General features: G+C 38.4%; 1 protein-coding gene and 1 long non-coding RNA gene across 13 annotated transcripts; both read right to left on the bottom strand.

Annotated features, from left to right (window-relative positions):
• Positions 1-195: 195 nt before the first annotated feature.
• On the bottom strand, positions 196-14,438 carry LOC308402603 (alpha-1,3-galactosyltransferase 2-like). 11 transcript variants are annotated; one of them, XM_080891570.1, is made up of 7 exons: positions 14,275-14,438; positions 14,014-14,109; positions 9,911-9,959; positions 9,688-9,777; positions 8,332-8,427; positions 2,179-2,316; positions 196-2,035 (listed from the first exon to the last, which is right to left on the bottom strand). In XM_080891570.1, exons 3-7 carry the CDS (start codon positions 9,913-9,915, stop codon positions 1,351-1,353), a joined length of 1,014 nt encoding a protein of 337 aa, XP_080747696.1. In that variant the 5' UTR covers positions 9,916-9,959; positions 14,014-14,109; positions 14,275-14,438; the 3' UTR covers positions 196-1,350. The 11 variants fall into 11 exon arrangements, with proteins under 11 accessions (XP_080747696.1, XP_080747694.1, XP_080747693.1 ...); XM_080891568.1 differs by lacking the exon at positions 14,275-14,438 and having other exon boundaries at positions 8,332-8,416; positions 9,894-9,959; positions 14,014-14,241; XM_080891567.1 differs by lacking the exon at positions 14,275-14,438 and having other exon boundaries at positions 14,014-14,241.
• A 379-nt stretch (positions 14,439-14,817) lies between these two features.
• Positions 14,818-20,062, bottom strand: LOC308402953. Of its 2 annotated transcripts, XR_013972831.1 has the most exons (5): positions 19,152-20,062; positions 18,502-18,553; positions 17,024-17,171; positions 16,600-16,768; positions 14,818-16,488 (listed from the first exon to the last, which is right to left on the bottom strand). It is a non-coding gene; the product is annotated as an uncharacterized lncRNA (long non-coding RNA). The 2 variants fall into 2 exon arrangements; XR_013972832.1 differs by lacking the exon at positions 18,502-18,553 and having other exon boundaries at positions 19,152-19,795.
• Positions 20,063-20,609: the final 547 nt, after the last annotated feature.

The following is a 20,609-nucleotide window of genomic DNA, read 5'->3' as shown; positions in this document are numbered from 1 at the left end:
GCTATTAAACGGGAAAAAAAAAAAAATTCCAGTTCACTAGAATTAAAATGAATGTATCTAACATAATTACTGCACAGTTTAAAGATTTTAGGGACTGGTGATCAGATAAACAGCATCAGACAAAACAGGAGCATATCAAATGCTCTAAATTTCTGGGGGGGGGGGGGGGGGGGGTGTTTGTGCTACACAAAACCAGTTCCACTTTTGCATTGTGCAAGAATAACGGCCCAATTGAGGTCAGATTACAGCAGGATACCAGTTTAACCTGAAGCCAAGTAACAGAAATTTCCGTGAACCACATTACGTGGCTTTTCAGTGGAAATATTTCTTGTTTTCAACAAAAACCTTTTCCTCACATGCTACTTCACTTGAAAAACATCTTAGACCCAACATTGCAGTTTTTGTACATAATATATTTCTCCTCAAAAAAGTCCTACAAACATTTTATTTTGACATCTTCTAAACGTGTCTCAAACTGTCAAAACAGCTCTTTAACATCCTTACATCTACCACAAAGGTTTTCATCGGAGAATTCAGTAGTGCCCTACAGATGTAATTTTATTCATATCAGTACAAAATAACTTGCAGCTGTACTCACCAACATTTGTTATACCCCAACAATATAAATATAGAAAACAGTTCCGTCATTTTTCAACATAACACCAAGTAATAGCACACTTGTAAAAACAGCACGAACTGACAATAAACCCTAAACCTTTGGTTCAAAGTTCCTGTGTTATAAATGATGTTTAAAAATTATGACTGTAATATTCAGAACACAGGCTTATACCCAGGTTTTCATCAAGGAAGAATAATGAGCTGGAATGCAAAATAACTTTATATGAAATTCAAATACAGGGTTTATTTTTTAACAGATCAGCCGCCCGTGCTTAATACTTGAAAACCAGAAATGTATTTTACCACATACTGTGATTATGACATCAGTACAAAAAAAAAAAAAAGTGAAGCTGAAGAAATGGGATGAAGACTAGCTAAAATTGTATATTATATGTGGTTTGCTTTGCTCGTTTGACCTTTTATCAGCACTGTTTTTTTAAACAAAGACAATGTTGCAATCACTGATAAGAAAGCAAATCTGGCATTTGCATAGACATTTATCTGACGTCTTGTAAGCAAACTTGTGCATTTTGGAGTTGAGTGTAAATGAACTCAAGGAAGCATGAGTAACTAGGAAAATGTTCCTTTGCCATATTGTTTTCATACCATTATTTGAAATGGTTGCCAACTTTTGCATATTTTGTGAGTATGGAGAAAAATGTGTTTTCATATAGTTTTCATGCTATTAGAGTTGCTGAATTTGCATGGTTTTGTGTGTAATTCCAAGAAATACTAAGGTGTGCGCAGTTTATCATATTGTTTTGGTGCCCATAGCAGTCGAGTGACTTGAATGTCACTCCTGTAACCGATGTGGGTATCCCAGCAGTACTCTGGAGAAAGCACCCTGCTAGGTTTGTGCAGCCACAGGTATTTGTTTAGGTGACTTTCATCGTGCCACAAAGCCTCCACATTATTTTGTTTATCCTCCATGATGTTTTGGTAGCAGCCCTCAGCCAAAGATTTTACGCTTTTCCATGAGCCTCCAAAGACAGCAGCATGATAGTAGAAATCCCCGTTTTCCATGTAAGCCTTGGATTTCGGGTTTCGGTCATAAGTATAGAAAATCTTTGGAAGGTGGTAGTAGTAGGCGTGGAGCAGAGCCACAGAGTCTCCCAGAGCCTCTGAGCCAAATCTCCCAGTGAACACCTGATCTACATCGAAGCAGAAGACATGCGTGGAGTGGTGGCGAATATCAGACTCTATGACATCTGATATTGCCTTCATTCGCATCATCGAAATGTCCTGCCATCTTGAGTGCCGTTGCACTTTGATCATTTTCAAGGTTCGCTGAGGACCGAGATGGATGTGCAGGACCTTCTCTGGCATGTCGGTAAATACGTAGTAGGACACAGGCAAACCCACCATAAAGTGATGTTCTGAGGAGTTCAGAAAGGTCTCGAGGTATTCGTCCAAGTACCTTTGGTGATAGTGGAGAAAAAGAGTTCATGCTTTATTTCACAGTCTCAAACAGTTAGAAGAATAGAGCACAAATATACAGACTAAATGGCAATTAGAAGACCAGGATGTATTTTAAATAGTCATACTAATGTGAAAACAAACCTTCCCACAGCAAACACTGTTAGAGCAACAGAGGATCCTTCCTTCTTGTGGTTCTGGTCGTAAACTTTAGGGTCAAACATCCCCTCCCAGAGAATAGGAGCTTTCCAAGTTGTGCATGTTTGAACGTCAGTTCGAGACCTGAAGTGGAAAGAAATCGGTTAAACACATATTACACTTAAGTTACCACTTAAGTGTGGTGGTTTTATCAGTTTATTTAAAAAAATAAATAAAAATAGAGATGTGGTAAGGCCTACTAATGCCTTGTTTGTGATAATGATCAACTACAACTATTAGTTTCTCTTTGCCAGTGTAGAAATGACTGAACAGTCCTCAGAACGATGGTAAAAGAAGTCAGTGAAGATCAGATAGGAGAACTGTAAATTTTCAAAACTGAAAATTCAAACAATTATACATAAGTATTATTTAGATGTTATGGCAGTAAGGACGGACCCGAACACATATTTCACTCTTCACACTTTTCTATATTTCGGTTGTCGTCTCTTACAACTCTCAGCTGCAGCTTTTCAGCTGCCAGCCACATAACACGTCCAACAACAACAACTCCTCAGGTCCCGGCACGTTTAATAGGGGAGGGTGATGAGCTGATCGAGCTCAGGTGTGTCCGCCTCCCCCCACAGCCGCGCCACAAACCACGCACCACCACAGATGTGTCACTAGTTCTGTAAGAAAACCAAATCATCCTCAGATGAGTGGAAACTGGTCATAATGTTCTTTTGGGCTCAAGCATGGCTGAACTGGAAACTGCTGGAACATCAACGGCACCGTTTACAGTGAATTGAGTTTTATATCATCATGGACTGAGAGGAGAATACTAAAATTGCCACCATCAAGCTCAGCTCAAATTTCCTGTCAAGCATAGTAGTGGTAGCATCATGCTTTGGGGCCATTTTGCTGCTAGTGGTATTTGGGTATTGTACAAATTAGATGGAGTCACAAAGAAGGAGGACTACTGAAATTAAATCAACAACTGTACAGTGACATTTGGACATAATAGGTGTTGATTTTGGAATAGATAAAGCAGGTTAACATTAAACTGTTTGCAATGTACTTCCCAAAGCCCCAACCTCAAACATATTAAATTTGTGTACTATGCTTAACAGCCAGATTTGTGTCAGGAAAATAACTAATTTAAATAAAATTACCAATTCTGCCAAGAAGAATGCTCAAATATCCAACCAGAATTACACCAGAAGTCTGCTAATGGGAATCAAAAGTGTCTTAGTGAGGTGCAGTTTGCTACGGGACATTTAACCCAGTGTTAGTGGGGGTGTATGCATGCATACCTTTTACTAGTGTAGATTAGAGAAAATCCAAGTAATTTCAAACTAGTTCATCCAAGTCTTTTTTTAAGTCATTAAAGATGTGTGCTATACAATTATTCCACCCTGGAAAATCAGTTCAGTTCAAAACATTCTTAAAATCCCCATCACAATGGCAGTCCACGCCATCCATGCCACCAATTAATTCTTGGCTTTTGTGAGGGACATGAGTCTAAGACTTCTACGTCAAGCAAAATTTATACCATCTAAATGATGGCAAATATAATTTATGTTGTAAATTTATGTTGAATGTAGCACCTTGGTTCTGGAGGAACGTTGTGTCGCTTCACTGTGTACTAACTGTATATGGTTGAAGTGACAATAAAGCCAACTTGACTTGACTATATGAGTCCTATAGTGCCAAGAGGACGTCCTGGGCTTTCTAGTGATGCCAACTTTACATCCATTACGGCTTCCATATTTTATGGCAATAAGGAAGCTTAAGTGCGATTCCCAAAAATTTGTTTGATTCCCAAAAATTTGATTATGTTCATTAGGGGTGCAACGATATTCGTATTGATATTGAACCGTTCGATACAGTGCTTTCGGTTCGGTACGCATATGTATCGAACAATACAACATTTGTAATTTATTTTATCAATTTTCCTTCTGACAATGCTGTCTGTGTTGAGCGCTCAGTGGATCTGCGCTGGACAGTGCAGCCTAGGCGGAGTAGTCTAACACAGATCCACTGAGCGCTCAACACAGACAGCATAGTCAGAAGGAAGAGCGCAGGGCACCTCCCCCACCCTCATTCAGATCTGGCGTTTGGAATTATTTTGGTTTTCATGTGACGTATGACCCTGAAGGTAAGCGAGTCATGGACTAAAGTAAAACAGTATGTTGGATGTGCCATGCAATGCTCAATTACATTGGTGTGAACTAGTGTGCTAGCGCAGTTAGCTCGTTAACGTGTTGGCCGTCTAGCCCCATGCACGGAGCGATCGGCGGTAGCTCGTTAACGGAGATTTGCCGTGTTGTGGCGTTAAGGTCATTTCAACGAGATTAACCTGAAAGCACTAGTGGGAACACAACGAATATGACTGCACATTTACGCCGACATCATCCTAGTGCAAAGACAAGTGGAAGCAGACAAAAAAAAGCAAGCATGCTACTAACTTTAGCCGAGTCATTTAGACAGCTGTTAGCACATGATTCTCCTTATGCTGCTGAGAATATAGCCCAGAAGAAGCGGATAGTATAGCTTTTATTTTGGAAAGAGCCATTTCTCTGTAATAAACTCTCTTTTCCAAAGATGAGTGATTCCTCAATCAGATACAGGGCTTGCAATATCGCTAGCCCGACGTCCTAGCGATTTTTTCAGTCGGGCTACCAAAATCTATCTCTTCCCTGAACGTCGGGCTATTGTAGAAAAATATATGTCAATGCTTTTGCATTCTTTCAGAAATGTAGCTGGGTAATTATGTCAGTGGCATCGGTGAGCCACTGTCAATATGTGACATATTGAAGTCGCGTTTGAATTTGCGCTTGTTTTTTTGCTTTCACTTTGCAATCGTGCGAACTGTGTATAGAGAGCGACAGCACTGATCTGTGAGTGATGATAATTTGTGCACCAATTCCTCTGACATCGTCTTATTAATCGTTAGCTTACTATGCAAACATGACAAGTGAAATCTCCCGCAGCTTAAACATGTGAGAGGTTGATCGCGCAGAGAATCGCTGAGCTTATGTGAGTGAGTGTGTAAAAGCATTTCAGTTCTGCTGAGCCAAATAAGAGAGGTCAGGGTGAAGAAGTGACAGCCAAAGAAAAGCTTACCACAAAACGGAGAAGTTATGACAAATCAGACTATAAGGCAAAAAGAAAGTGCAGCTTTATGGTTTCATGGACAAAAGAATTTCTGTGGCTGCGATATGACGAGCTAAATAACCAGGGCTGCACATAAGTGGTCCGCAGGTGCGCATTCGCTGTCAAAATAAAAAACACGCACAAGGGTTAGGGTTAAATTTAAAAACTGTATTTTTGAGTTAAAATATATATTTATAATTTTAATAAATGACAAATTAAAAAGGCATGAACATTTTTTTGTATCGAAAAAATATCGAACCGTGACACCAAAGTATCGAACCGAACCGAACCGTGAATTTTGTGTATCGTTGCACCCCTAATGTTCATCTGGATGCAGCTTTTTCAGTGGGAGAAACATTTTGTCACTCATCCAAGTGACTTTAGTCTCAGCTGCAGGGTCACTTCAGGTTTCCCCAACCTTATAAAGAGTATATTTACATAATGATTGAAACTAGCACCACTGGTGAACAATGGGCCATGAGTAGGGATGGGTATCGTTTAGGTTTTATCCGATACCGGTGCCAAATCGGTACTTTTGAAACGGTGCCGGTGCTCAAACGGTGCTCAAACCGGTGCTTAAAGAATGGAGAACACAAAATTGGTCCAAAAACCTCTCATGTTCAGCTGTTTTTTGTAAAAAGATAACAATGTTAGCCTTTTCTGCAGCTATGGGGCATATATGGTATCACTCTTGGCTGGAAGCAGTGCTTAAACAATGGAAAAAACACAAACTTTGTCCTAAACCTCTCATGTTTAACTGTTTTCCACTTTTTCTTTGGTCATTTTAGCCTTTTTGGCCAGGGTGAAGGGAGTATCTGCCAAACAAGAGGACAGCCGCATGTAGCTATGATGATGTTTGCTAGTTCACCTTACATGCATTAATGTAATAACGTGGTTAGCCTACTCAACGTAAATTACACACGAACAACATTAAGCTACTCACGCAGAGAATAACGGCTGCTGCTGCCATCATCATCCTCATCATTTCTGCTACACTGGCAGGGCTAGGGGCCAGGACTCTACTCTTCGGGTTTTTGGGGGATGTTGCATAACAGGTAACCCACCCGCAGTAGATGTGCTCGGTGTGAGGTCTCGCAGCAAGCTATCAAATACGGCGCATTTCTGGGCTTTTAAAAAAAACGCTATGCGTCGCCAGGTGTTTCATCGGATTCGAGGTGTTACCTCCTTTGACAGTATCACAGTATCAGCTTAAAGCACTTGTTGCAGGCTGCTGAGTTTGCATATTTTGCTGTGAAGTACAGCCATACTTTTGACCGCTTCGCCTTGGACATTTTTAATCTGTAGCTCTGCTCTAAAAGAACGTACGTACCTGGGCCCACCTACTATCCTCGGAAACGTAAAATGATTGGCTAGAAGTGTATCACAGCTCAGGAAAAAAAAGCACCGAAATAAAGCACCGAAATGTGCGCTGCTTTTCGGTCTGGTTACTACCGTTTATGTCAGAACCGGTGCCATCATGGCACCGGACACCGGTACCCATCCCTAGCCGTGAGGTCAGTTTTATAGTCAATAATATGCAAATTATCATGCCCATTGATCAACAACCACTAATCAAAGACAATTGATTAATGACCTTTGGTCAATGGCCATGAGAAGCATTCACAGAGAGTTGGGGAACAGCTGCAATAACAAGCTGTAAGCTGGTGAAAGATGTAACCTTGATTCAGAGACGACCTTTTCCTTTTCACATAAATGGCCACATTGATGTTTCACTCAAACCAGCGTTTGCGGTACCCCAGCATTTATGGTACTCATGGCTATTAATCAATACCATTGATCAATGGTCATTAAAACGCCACGTCCAGATGAACAAGATCAAGTTTTGGGGATTTCTCTACCTGGATGATTGAGCAGTTATTCAATACATGTTCTTATGCTTAATTTGGTATAATTTCTGAAATGTAATTTCAAAATATAAATTGTATTCAGCATTCTTTGTAGGGGAGAGTAGGACTTTAAAAAAAAAAAAAAGCAGAGGTGAGACAAAGGATTTTACTTCAAATTGGATAGGGGGAATCAGATGTGTAGGTGTCAGGGGATGAGGTGGAGGAGTCCCAGTTATTAGAGCAGGAAGGTGAGAGCTCAGAGGACATACAAGAAGCCTGAGCAAAGGACAAAGTGACCACACTAGGGGTGGGTTTTTATAATCGATTTATCGATTAAAATCGATTCTGGCTTGGATAACGTAAAATCGATTCATTAAAATCCTGAATCGATTTTTTAATATTAATTTATTTTGCCCGAAATGCCACAATCTCAGGTGAAAGATCACAAAATTTCAACAACCACCAAACAGCTAAGACAGTAAATGAGAGCAGGTACACGGCTTCTGCACAAAGACGTAAACACACAGCGCGGACCCGCGGATCAGAATCAGTGAGATGTCACCTTTCTCAGCTGACGGTCGGGGCTGAAAGCCGACAGCTCGCTGATTCTGATCCGCGGGTCCGCGCTGTGTGTTTACGCCCTTTTTGCGCTGATCATATGGCTGTTAGTTTTATCTCTCTCCAAACAATATTGACCGAACCAGCAGCAAAAAAGATCCAAACTATGCTTCACATAAACATCGTCATGAATTCCCTCTGACTTTTGCTGACTTTTCAGGATAAAAATCACACTTCATGCACAGCTCTCTCTCTCTCTCTCTCTCTCTCTCTCTCTCTCTCTCTCTCTCTCTCTCTCTCTCTCTCTCTCTCTCTCTCTCTCTCTCTATCTTTTCCGCATTGCTTACTTCCAGGATGTGGGTGTGAATGCCAGAGTGCTCTGGCATTCACACCCAAGTCATGAGGGAGACTTGGCTCCAGGCAGGTCTCCCTCATGCATGAGTAACACAAAGAACTTTGCCTACTTGTGTCTTGCTTTTTGCTGTGTAGTAAATTGTCTTGAATGTTCCAGCGAATAGGTTTATGCTACAAACCTATCAGTGTTTGAGACCAGAAACGGTAGCACCTTGGTTGCCAAAATGAAAAGTCTTGATGGTCTTACCAAAAGTCGAGGCTGACATCAACGCTGTTGTCCAAGGTTGACAGCTTTCCATTTTCCAGTGAGCACTTTTCCATGGGTATGAAACCTATCAAAATACTGATATCAAAAGCATTTTATAGTTTGTTTTCTTAAATGTCATCATCACAATGACAATATGTAATACTCTGTGGTGAGTTAAAGACTGTCAATCCGGTCGTTAAGTGATGACGTGACGAATCCTACTTCCGGGCCTAAAGTAGCTGCGTTTAATATGGCTTTTGTGTTGTTAACATGTTTAATGTTATGTATTTTCTTCTATTTAATCTCAAAAAGCTCCTAAAACAGTCAGTGATCACTGTTGACCTCCCTCGGCTTTTATTACCGCTAATCATTTATTTAAGATCAGTTTTTAAAACCCTGGGATGTAACTACAGCCCAGCCCATGCAGCAGTATATTAATGACTAACCTCGTATTGTGGATGGATTATCTCAGTTGTTCTCCTGGCTGAAGTTTGGTCCTTTTACAGCATCCTGTCATGCGATTACATTTGTTCCTGACCACCGAGAACACTCACGTTAACTTTTATCGAGTGGGAAAAAAGTTAGCTTGTTTATATTATGCTAACATAGTTGTGTCGCTAGCGGTCACGTAGCACATCATTATATACCAGCTAGCCAAACTTCAGTAACCCTACAAACGTCACTGCTGTTTAGTTTTTTGTCTTCATTTATGTTGGAAGTGATAACAGAGCTGTACGTTTTAATTTGTTTCCAAAACCCCGCAGTCAGGACATGCTATATTGTATTTAGATAGAAGCTAGCGAGCTAACTTCCTGCTAACTTCTAAATGTCATAAATTCCGTTTTCATGGATGCCTGGATGTTAAACTCAATTGTTACACCTGGTAGAGCAGAACGCTGATCATTTTATTAAAGATAAAAGACTTTAGACAGTTTTTCAACTCTCAGTAATGCCATAGTGATCGTTTGATATATGGACCTGCAGCGGAGTTTAGGCCCAGACACGGCTAGTGACGTCAGACTTAACGACCCGATAGTACGCACCTTGTTTACTAATGTAATCTAGTCTATATTTAGAAAGAAACATGATTAAGGTTGTTTTATTTAAAGGAACATTTTGGATTATGTTTAGTGGTAATATGTATAATGATATCTCTGTCATTTACCTTACAACAGTGATTCAAACAGAGTGGACACAAGAAAAGCCAGTCACATATTTCAAAAACAACAAAATCTACATCTCCAAAACGATCCCTGTTGGATCCATGTAGTTGTGTTGCAGGAATGCCATTTCAGGGATGTCGAATTAAACTGGCAGCTGAGGGTTTTTTTGTGTTTTTTGTTTAAAGATACTCACTGCATGGATGGACGTGTGAAGTAGAGAGCACAGAGTGCAGCCGGAACCCAGAGCAAACATTTCAGCGTGCACTTTATCTTCTGGAAGCATCTGCAGGTGAAAGGTTCAAAATTAACCATAAATACTGAGACTGAATTTCAATTTTAATTTCAGTAACTGGGCAGAAGAAGTGTTACTGAACAGGCAAAGATGACATAAACACTAACCAGGGTGTTTTTAATACCTCATAGTTCACAGTGCTTCAACTTCACCAGACAACACTGAGAAATAATCTGAGAAAAGACAAAAAGGCATGGGTTTGGCTGAATTGGCAACTCTGACATTATTCTTAAGCTTTGCTATAACTGTTACCTGTAGAACAGCATCAGAAACCAATCTTTTTTTTTTAAAAACAAAAAAACATTTTACATATTTTACATACATATTTTCAGAAGCTTGTATTTAATCTCTATAAGAAACAATCATATTAAGCAGAATGCAAATTACACATTTATTGAGAAAATTACGTGTTTTTATTGGAAATGAAGGGAGGAAAATATATGGTTCTCCAAAAGAGAAAAATAAACCAAAACTCCATATTACGGAGTTGACAAGGTGCTGAGGGTGGTGACAATAACAAGATATTATTTCTTTCAAAATGACCATTAAACCTTAGCAACCTTTGTAATATCACAAAACACATCATAACAATTCTGTTTTTGCACATGTCAAGTTCTACATCTTAATAGTTTACCAGCAAGAAGCCGCCTACTACTCCTTGATTCCTAAAGTACTCTGGTTGTGTGTTTAGACCCTGCTGTACTTTCTCTCCTTTTGTCTCTCTGTGCTTTCTTCCAAAAACTTCTCTGCTGCCTTTTTTCTCTTTCTTTCAGAATCACTGATGTTCTTTATTTTTCTCTTTTTCACTCTATTTCTCCATCTTTGCCTTTCCTTTATGAGAAACTCTTTCTTCAACTCGGGCTGGCTGCTAATTTTTTCTCTCTATATAGTGATGTGCTACATGATTGCTAGCGACACAGCTATGTTAGCATAATATAAACACAGTGAAGCTGGAGGATGAATGCTAACTTTTTTCCACTTGATAAAAGTTAACGTGATGGTTCCCGATGGCTAGGCTGACAGTGATCACTGACTGTTTTTAGGGGCTTGTTCAGATGTAATAGAACAAGATAAAAAGCATTAAAACATTTTAACAGCACAACAGGCTTAATAAACACAGAGTAGTTTAGGCCCGGAAGCAGGATTCATACATCATCACTTAAAGAACAGCTCTCGGGGTACAGCTAGCTCAGTAGATGCCACATGATCAGAAGGTTGGGCGTACAAATCCAACGAACAGCGGCTATCCTGGATTTGTAGCTGCCCACTGCATCACTGAGTGAATGGGTTAAATGCAGAAGACTAAGCATTTTCCTACAGGATTAATGATGTACACATAAACAATGAGATTCAAGATAAGACAAATTTGATAATATTTGACACCAGGGCCGTGCAGAGAGGTTTAAAGGGGCGGGTGCTCAAAGTTAAAAAGGGGCACATTGAACCAGGCTGAATAACAACAACACACATTCATCAAGAATCTAATATGGGAAGGGCAGGGCTGTGTTGATCTGAGACTGTAGACATTAAAAAGTCCATAGGAGAGATGGTAGCTGATTAAACAAGTGTCATGAGATAATAACAAAATGCAAAGATTGGTGACAGCACTTGGAACCATAAGGCAACAAAAACTGTGAGAAATAAATTAGGCTCTGCCTGTGAATCACTCTTTGCTTCTCTTCTTCCTTCCATCCCATCATTTCATATATCACTCTCCACTTGCTGTCTGAGAACAAGGCACAACTTGCTATTGCAATAAACTATAATCTAATTATCCACACCTAACAACTCCAGCACTTAATCTGTAATAAAATGATGACAGAAAAATGTTATAGCACTGCCTTTAGTAGCCTCATACAGCTCCTACTGTTTCCTCCTCATGTCCTTACCAGGCACGTCTGGACGATGTTATATCATGAGTAATAATTTTAAAAAAATCCATTTACATAAAACACACACATGCGCGCACACACAGTGACATTTTAGACCTTCTTCAGAATACTGTATATACTATGGGCACCATGGTGTTGACACACTATGGTTGTGACACAGAGTTTTATCAGAAAGGTGTGCAATAAATGAAATTAAAAAATTTTTTTTATCACAGCAGTGACCTCATGGCATGTGTATCAAACAGGAAGTGGTAAAGGGGTCCTCAGAGTGTAAGCTACCCATAATAATTCCTGATTCTTTTGTACTTTTAAAAAAATCTGATGGTGTTGACAAAAACTCTGGACACCATTTTAATCACTTAGAAAATATGTAAAAATACATTTTCAATTGCATATTTTGATATTATATAAGGTATTGACTTAAATACTTAGTGACGAGAGCCATGATGTTTAATCTTACATTACTTTTAATTTTTTTTCTGTATTTTAATATTATCACAACTGCTTCTGGACAATGGATTTTTAGGGTGCTGGTAATGTATTGTACCATTTAAAATAAATAAATATGTATAATAAAATGCAAAATCATACTTTTGTTGTATACAAATTGCCTTGGTTTGTCTTTTTGGCATCGTGGCTACATTTCTGTAGAAGTGTATTGGGGTTGCAATTAGTAGTAGTGCATAGCGTTTCATGATCGTGCTCTAAAGTAGCTTGTTTATCCCAAATTTCTTGTGCAGCCTGTAAAGGTGGCCCAGTCTGTAGGTTTAGCAGTCCAATGGAGTTGATTCATGTAGTTTGTTCAGTTCTTGTGCTGCGGCCGGTGAGATGTTACGCATTCTTTAAAGATTCCTTTGAACGTGTTGTTTTCTCTCATAAATAATATAAAACAAAAAAGCAAGCAAGGTCTGTAATGTCATTGCAGGATTTCTATTTTTACATTTTTCATTAAACAAACCAAAACGTATTTTGAACTCATTCTGATGTCGGCATTTACTCTGGCGAACGTGCAAGAAGAGGCAATATTACGTCCAACTGGGAAATGAAGAGACCTAAAACGACCTAAAAACCCCTATATTTATCTTCAGTTTAAGTAAAGAAGAAGAGGAAAAACTTCCTATAAGGAACCGAGATGAAAAAAATAACCTACCTGTGAGTCGCCGACCCCCTTAAGGAAAATTTTAAAAACCAAACAGGCTACCACTTCAGGAGGAAGATTCGTTGTCGCGTTGTGGCTCACAGAAGAGCCTCCGTGCTCACAGATAAAATTGGCTCAGGACGGGGCTCAGTTTAAAGCAAAAGCAACGTATATATCCGCTTTCCTTTACACTATTCGCTCCAATAGAAAGCTTAAGCGGTAAAACGGCCGTGAAGTCTTCTGCGAATCTCCCGATATTTAAAAATATAAACTATATATGAAATTAGTTGTAATTCGGCTTAAAACTGCGTAATTTTAGAAACAGGTGGGAAGTGCACAAATATAGAATTTATGAATACGAATAAATACGTAAATTATTGAAACAGCAGCCATGCAGAAGTCTGAGTAAGTCGATATCTTAAGATATCTGCACATTACACAGGGGAAAGTGCTATATAAATAAAGCGGTCTTGCTTTGTTTTAGCTAAAACGAAATTTTGAACTAAGGATGGCAACTTCTTCCGTGGTGGAAACAAACATCCATGCTTTTAAAGCTCTCTGTAGATGCACGAAGAGAGAAATGCTCACACATTTCGTTTCTTCAGAATCAAATATTTTGACACACCTGTACTAGGTTCCTTGGCTCAGTTTTATTTTCTTCCATCTTGTACAAATATCCACAGTTGTGTCCCCACGTGGCCCATTAGTTGATGTAATCACGCCTTTCGTCTTCTGTCTGCTTTTGGGCAAAAATACCTCCTCGGAATATTCAGTGTCGCCTGTGACACTCAATCATTTCCTTTATCATAGAAGTGCGAACAACTAAAGACGAGCCACTGCGCGCAGCCATTACGCACTGCTGTGTGGCTCATGTTACCTGTTATCTTTAATTCAACAGAAGGTGATGTAGGTTACAACACGATCTTACCGCTATTAGCAATATTAAAGACGTAAAAGGTGTTATTCAGAGGGCAACCTAGCGTGAAAAACAATTTTCTCACGATATTAAATTACATTTTTCGGTTTTCTTGCTTGTCTTTGCGCGTTGGGTTTTCTCTCTAGCTCACAGATCTCATCCTCTCTGACAGGTCAAATAAAGTAACAGCTGCCATAAACATTCAGGGATTTATGTTATTATATTGCAATTCTGAAACAAATGAACCAATATTCAAATAAAGATTGGAGAACAGTGATTACCTGTAGTTTTAGAGATGGCAGGAAATCGCAGTCTGTCTCACTAACGGGTTACAACAAGTGACAGGAGTGCCATAAAATGCCTTTGTGTTTCCGTGTCTGTAGTTCATGAAGAAAAAAGCCTAAATTAAGAATACCGCAAAGATGAGCCGTCGTTTTAGATCATGCTGTATTATCTCCAAGATCTGGAGATGAAGCTTAAACTAAAACTTAAAACAATGGTCCACATACTGATCACAAACACATTTTCAGTAGATTACTCACAGAATAAATGCACTTGTGTAAATCATGCGCATTGTTCAGTGAGACAGAATAGCGAGGTCATAGGTCCTCTCCAATATGGCAGAAGCGAGGCAAAGAGAAACTTCACCAGTCATCATTTCCTTGTTTTGCAGGAACATTTAATCAAACTCTGGGTCGGTTACACCTGTCTTCGGCAAGTTACTCTGTGATGCATCCATTGGTGTGTGTGAATGTTAGCTATAAAGAGGGGAAGAGGGGCGGTGTTGGTGTGAATGGATGATCATGAGCATAGTGTAAAGGCATTGAGTGCTGAGATAGAGCAGAAAAGTGCTAAATGAGAACCATTCTACAAATTTTATTTATTTATTTTTTACCATAGATAGAAATCTGCTTGACAGACAGGTGGACCCACATGTTTTCATGCTGTACAGAGCAAAAACAGCATATCACCTTCTCTGTCTTACTCACTCTCTCTCTCTCTCTCTCACACACACACACACACACACACACACACACAGTGAGTCACATTCACACTTTTAACCTTTATCATAACATCACGCCGCTCACTACTCTACATTACAATAGTCTAACTAAAGTAACATAAAGACAACGGTGGCCCCTTGAAGTCCAAGGGATGCTTATTGCATAATTCACAGAATAACGAGCATATTTATTTACAGAATTTCTCATTTAATAAGTTCCCAGTGACCAATTTCTAGATAAATCCATAACCCCCCACACACATATTCCACTGTGGGGGCATGTTTTCAACATAGAAGTGGAAACAAATGTTTTAGTCCATTACAAAAACACAAACTATTCACCAAGGAAACTTAATCTTTCTGACCTTACACTGTAAAAGAACAAAAAAACAAAACAAAAAAAAACACTGTAGATTTTACGGTGAAACGCTGGCAGCTGTGGTTGCCAGAAATCTACCGTAAAATTACGGGTGAAACATTTTCTTCTTTAACGGTAACAAGGTATTGTTATTGTTGATTTTACGGTTAAAAACAGTGCTAGGGTCAATATTTTACCGTAGAAGAAAATGTTTTAACTTGAAGAAAAAATAATGTTTTTCTCTAGAATTAACATGAAAATAACATATAAAATAAAGTTTGTGACAGAAAACAACATTTTTTCCCTGTAAAATTAACTATCAAAAAATAATAAAATACAATTTTATTCTGTAACCGTTTTTAGACTAGAGTGCTCTTAAGTGTTCTCCTCTGTAAGCTTAATACACAAACCATGATTTTATTCAAATTACTAAATGTAACACAAAAATGTCCACCTTAAATTTCCAAAAAAGTATTTTATTTAACATCTTTGATGTTTTGAACATCAAACATTTACATTTGTACTCAACAAATCACAAATAGTTACTAGTTATCTCCATGACAGTAACAGTGAGGAATCACAGAATTCTTACAAGTTCTGTTCAAACTGTGCAAAACCAGTGCTGTAAGTTGAGCACACATTATACTTCACATTACCTTTAGCAGACAATTCAGACACCTTTAAGTGTTTTGGTGCTGTTCTCACTACATAAATGTCAGTACACGTAGAATCTTGACTTTTCAAATTATCCAAATACAAATATAGAGAATTAAACATTTTTTCTATAATTGAAAGAAAATCTGAATTGAAGAAATTACAGGAACAAGTTTACACCCACATATTTTGCACACAGAACTGAGCAGTAAACCTGAAAATGTACATCTTAAAACTGCATCAGGTAACAAACAAAAACTTTACACTTGTTTTGAGAACTTCAACTGCAAATTTTTGGATAACTACAAAATGCCAGCAATGTACATGCAGCATACTTTTACACTATTGGAATACAAATATCTTTAAAACTGGGAAAATTAAAATCCAAGAAACAAAATCGCAGGTTTACCACATTTTTACCAGATACATTTTTCAGATATAAAACAGTGAATCAAAAGTAGACCATGTACTTTTACAAATTGTGTCTAGTAAAACTTCACATTGTTAAACTTCCCACTCACAATCAGAAATGTAACAATTGTTTCAAAAACAGAACATCTGTAGAGTATGTAACATAGTATACCTTTATCACTTTGTCTCAAACAAGAGGGGTAGGACTAGATCCACTCATGGTCAGCAATGTCCGAGATGAGAGTGAGGACTCTGGGATTGACTGAGAACACTTTTTTCTTCTTTGATTCAACCTTGGTGCCTCTCTCAGAATTTATAGAAAAGAAACACCTTCATGAAAAAAGGGCGAGAGAGATTGAGGAAATTAACAACCTGAGGTGGGATATCAAATGGCCAAGTTTGAAAAGCACAAAAATAAATCCATAATAAAATAAATTTTACCGTTGAAGGAACTCCAGTGTTGATCGCAGTTCTACAGGGTAGTGTATGTTAAAGCAGTAGTAACTGCCAAACATTAGGCAGATAGCAGAGGTGAAGGTTGTGATGTGGTCGTTGACAGTCTTCTTGTCAATGCTCAACATGAATGCCTCAGCAGCGAAGCAGGAGGAACCTGAGAATTAAAACAACAACAACAACAAATTAAAAACTTTAATAACAAGAGCTTTAATGTCAGTCATATATAGAAATACAGAGATACTTGTTACATGGATCATAGGATGAGTTATGTTACTAGTTGAACTTATATGGTTGTGTTATCCAGTGTATTAGTGAGGAAGCAACAGAACATGAAACTAAACAAGCCAAGAGTACAAGAACAGTTACAACAGAAAAAAAAAAAAAGTTGAATTTTGCTCTTTCAGCTTACCGCAAACAATGATGAAGGGTGTTAGTGGGATGTTGAGTAGAGAGAAGTACACAGCCAAAACCTTGTGCTTCTTTTTGGCAGAACCAAGTGGGTTCACTACTTCAAATGCATCCTGGTATAGAACCAGCTTGAGGCAATGTGGATTTTCCTGAAAAAATTTGTTTGACACAAACACGTTACCATCACAACAGTCCCTGAGAACATCTGGTCTTGAAACATTATTAAGATTCACTGATATGAGACCTTGCCAAAAACTTGATTCCAACATACCCTTCAAAATATTTAGCAGAGGAACACAATAGGCAAATCTCTCCATCCTGTTCTCGTCCCTGCCCAAAAACACTTTTCTGGGTTCAACATACTTGAACACATCTTTAAAGCACTGGACTCTTGAATAAGCAGTTCTCAGGGGCCCAGTGTGACAAGCTGAGAACAAGTCAGATTGTTTTACTGTGTCACAGATTTTTATGTCTTCATCTGAAACTGACATATCTTTTAGAAGTGACTATAGAGGCCAAGCCTACGCTTGAAGCCACTGAGGTGGTCGTTAACGGGGGTGACGCGATGTCACTGGTATGCATGAATTAAGTTAACAGTCCAATAATTCCAGCAGTATGTATCTTGTCCTTTTTGTTCTTTATTCCGTATCGACTTAGCATAACAGCGCAACGGTCACAAACTGTTTGCCTTCTCAATGACACACCTGACGCCGATTACATGCGTCTCTTATCATCTCGTCCATAAAGTTTTTATATTCTTTATGCAACTGTTCATTGTTGAGAAGTTTTCGTTGTAGACTTTGCAATCTTTGTTTAACTATGGAGAAATTGTTTGGCATCTTTATGTTATCCTTTTTAAAAGGTAACTTCAAACAGTAGTGTCCATCTTCCATTGTTGCAGATTTTTCCATGATCTTCATGAACTTAAGGTCCTCCCTTGACAAACCCTTTTCCTCTGTAACCCTTTCATTAAAGTCATAGTTATATTGACTTTTCAACATTTCCTCCAGCTTACAAACAGATATCCTATTTACAACTGTTGGTGGGTGCTCGCTGTCCAAGTTGCTTTTACCATCTTCCATGGGCCCACTTATGACCCAACCCAATGCTGTTCTTATAGCATATGGGCCATTCCCCTGGCTATGAATGACCTTAGTCTATTCAATGTATACATCTGTCCCAATTCATGTATATTTTGTATTTCTTCAACAATGGTTTGAATGGTAGATGCTGGCAGAAGATGCTGTCCCTGTAGTTTAATGTAAAACATACATGCATGTCTGAGATACAGGTCACTGAAATTAGACCCATCCATACCAGGGTCTTCTATATCTGATACACTGGCACCTTCCTGTATGTGTATGGTGGCACTTGTAGATGGACTCAGAGTATCTTTGTTTAAACCACAAATCACATTTTCCTAACGTTTGTGTTTTCTAGACATATGGGAGGTAAATGTAGATTTTACAGAGAACTCACTTTGGCATCCTCTCACTGGACAAGTTACATGCCGTCCCTCTTCTATGTGTTCCTGTAAGTGAGCAATCAAAGCTTTGGTTCCCTCACATTGGCATTCACAAAGTGAGACAGTGCAATTCAAACCCATTAAGGTAGCATTCTGAGAAACAGTTGCGGTACCAGTGTGGTGGCGGTAGAAGTGAGACTTTAAAGCAGCATATCCAGAAAACACCTGCTTACAACTTACTTCAACACATTTAAAAATACACCGGGGTTCATTACGATGCAGTCTGCAATGCAAAACATAAGCTTTCACGGACTGAACCGATTCTCCACATATGCTGCAAAAATACATAATCAATATGACACAGCTGCGAGGCTAGCTAACTTAAAGCTTCAGCCGGATGTCAAACAAGGCGGGAAAATCCAGGCTGCATTTAGACAAAGCATTAAAATATAGCTATACTAATTAGACGGTTTCCATTAATACACCCATCTCCAAAACACGTCTCAAAACGCGCACTGCTGGTTTTGCAAGGCTCTTTTCAGCCTGATGTAGCTAACGCTAATGCTAGAAACGAGCTAAAACTAACGTAAATTTATCATTTGTGCCTTCACTGCCTGCAACACAATGCTGTCGATAAATAAACCAAGTTGGATTATTTTCTTACCGTAGTAACTGAAGACGAGCTGTAGCAGACGTTAAATTAAAAAAAAAGAGAGAGAAACAAGTCCACGAAAATGAAGATAGCGTGCTGCCGTAGTCCAAAGAAAAACTTGTGTGTGGAGCTGTACAGACGTTATCTGCGGTGGAGCCTGATGCAGTGCGCTGATTGGCCCGTTTGAAATCAGGCGCCTTGATGTGAAACGGTGCTCTAAACGTCAGGGGAAAACGCCTAGTTTTGGGAGGAGGTGCTTTTAAAATCTTTTTTCTTCATAAGATAATTAACTATGAATAAATAGAACAGACAACAGATTATTGTTTTAACACTTTTGGGATTAAATGAATTCACTCAATAATATAGTATGTCTATCATTAGCTGTAGGTCTCTCAAGTTGTTGTTAGCTTTTACATTTTAAACTCATGGTTTATTGAGTTCAACAGAATGTAGATTTAACAGCTACATCCCATATTCTTTACAAAAACTACATCCAAAAATTGCCCTAATACATTTCTTGTATAAAGATCTTGGGACATATGTAGCTGTTATATGAATATGCTGTATTAAAGGTGCTATAAATCAAGAATGGATTTAATGTAAAGTGCTTTGGGCTTCTTGAAAATCACTATCTAATCCATTATTATTATTATTATTATGTGAAATTAATGCAAAAATCACAAAGTCATATTACAGCATGTATCCATTACCAGCACAACCATGCTTACATTCAGCAATTAAAACCTGTATTTTTTTCAATAAATAAATGTAAAAAAAATTGTGTTTGCCTGTTCTAAACTTTATTGGAATCTTCCGTTAAAAAAACTATGCAAGAGTGATTTACAGTAGGTTTATGTATTTTTTTCAGAGAAAAAATGTACATATTATGGTTTTTCTACATTTCTTTATTTACGGCAATTTCATATCAAATCAACAGTTTTAAACTGTTTTATAGTTAACAGGTTTTTCCTGTCGTATTTTTACTGTCTTTCACTGTTAAATATACGGATCTTTTTTACAGTGTACAGTCATTGATAGGAATCCTCCAATCTAACTTCCTGGTGTATGCTCTTTCTCCTCTTTTCTTTCCTTCGTCTATTGAGCAGTGATTTTGTATGTGTAACTGTCCCTGAGACAGTTAAAATAAAGTTGGTTATTTCATATGTTTCTGTGATAGATTCATGCTTAATTTAGTTCATTTATTTATAAGATAAGAGGATAAAAGTGTAACATTAATTAAAATCATGTTTAAAATATGTGATTACAAAATATGGGTTTGTTAAATATGTAAAGTGCTGTAGAGTTTGTATGAGGTAGAGTTTGTAATGGTCACATGACCAGAGTTTGGTTGAGAGCACAACCATGGTATTGTGTAGCTAGCATGGATACATGGCTACAGATGCATCTACAGCCTCAACGTTAATGTTATTCTGCATGTGGTCCAAGAGGCGCACACGGTATGGTTTCATG

The sequence above is a fragment of the Rhamphochromis sp. 'chilingali' genome (assembly GCF_963969265.1).
Source record: "Rhamphochromis sp. 'chilingali' genome assembly, chromosome: 9".
NCBI classification, from domain to species: domain Eukaryota; kingdom Metazoa; phylum Chordata; class Actinopteri; order Cichliformes; family Cichlidae; genus Rhamphochromis; species Rhamphochromis sp. 'chilingali'.
The sequence above is the reverse complement of the archived record's forward strand: the minus strand, read 5'-3'. Positions and strand labels throughout refer to the sequence as shown.

Excerpts from the sequence above, each read along its gene's own strand:
- LOC308402603 (XM_080891570.1), bottom strand. Across the intron at positions 8,428-9,687 it reads TTCACACGTCCATCCATGCA|TATTTTGATAGGTTTCATAC; the intron begins GTGAGTATCTTT and ends TTTTGATATCAG. Across the intron at positions 2,317-8,331 it reads GATGTCAGCCTCGACTTTTG|GTCTCGAACTGACGTTCAAA; the intron begins GTAAGACCATCA and ends TTTCCACTTCAG.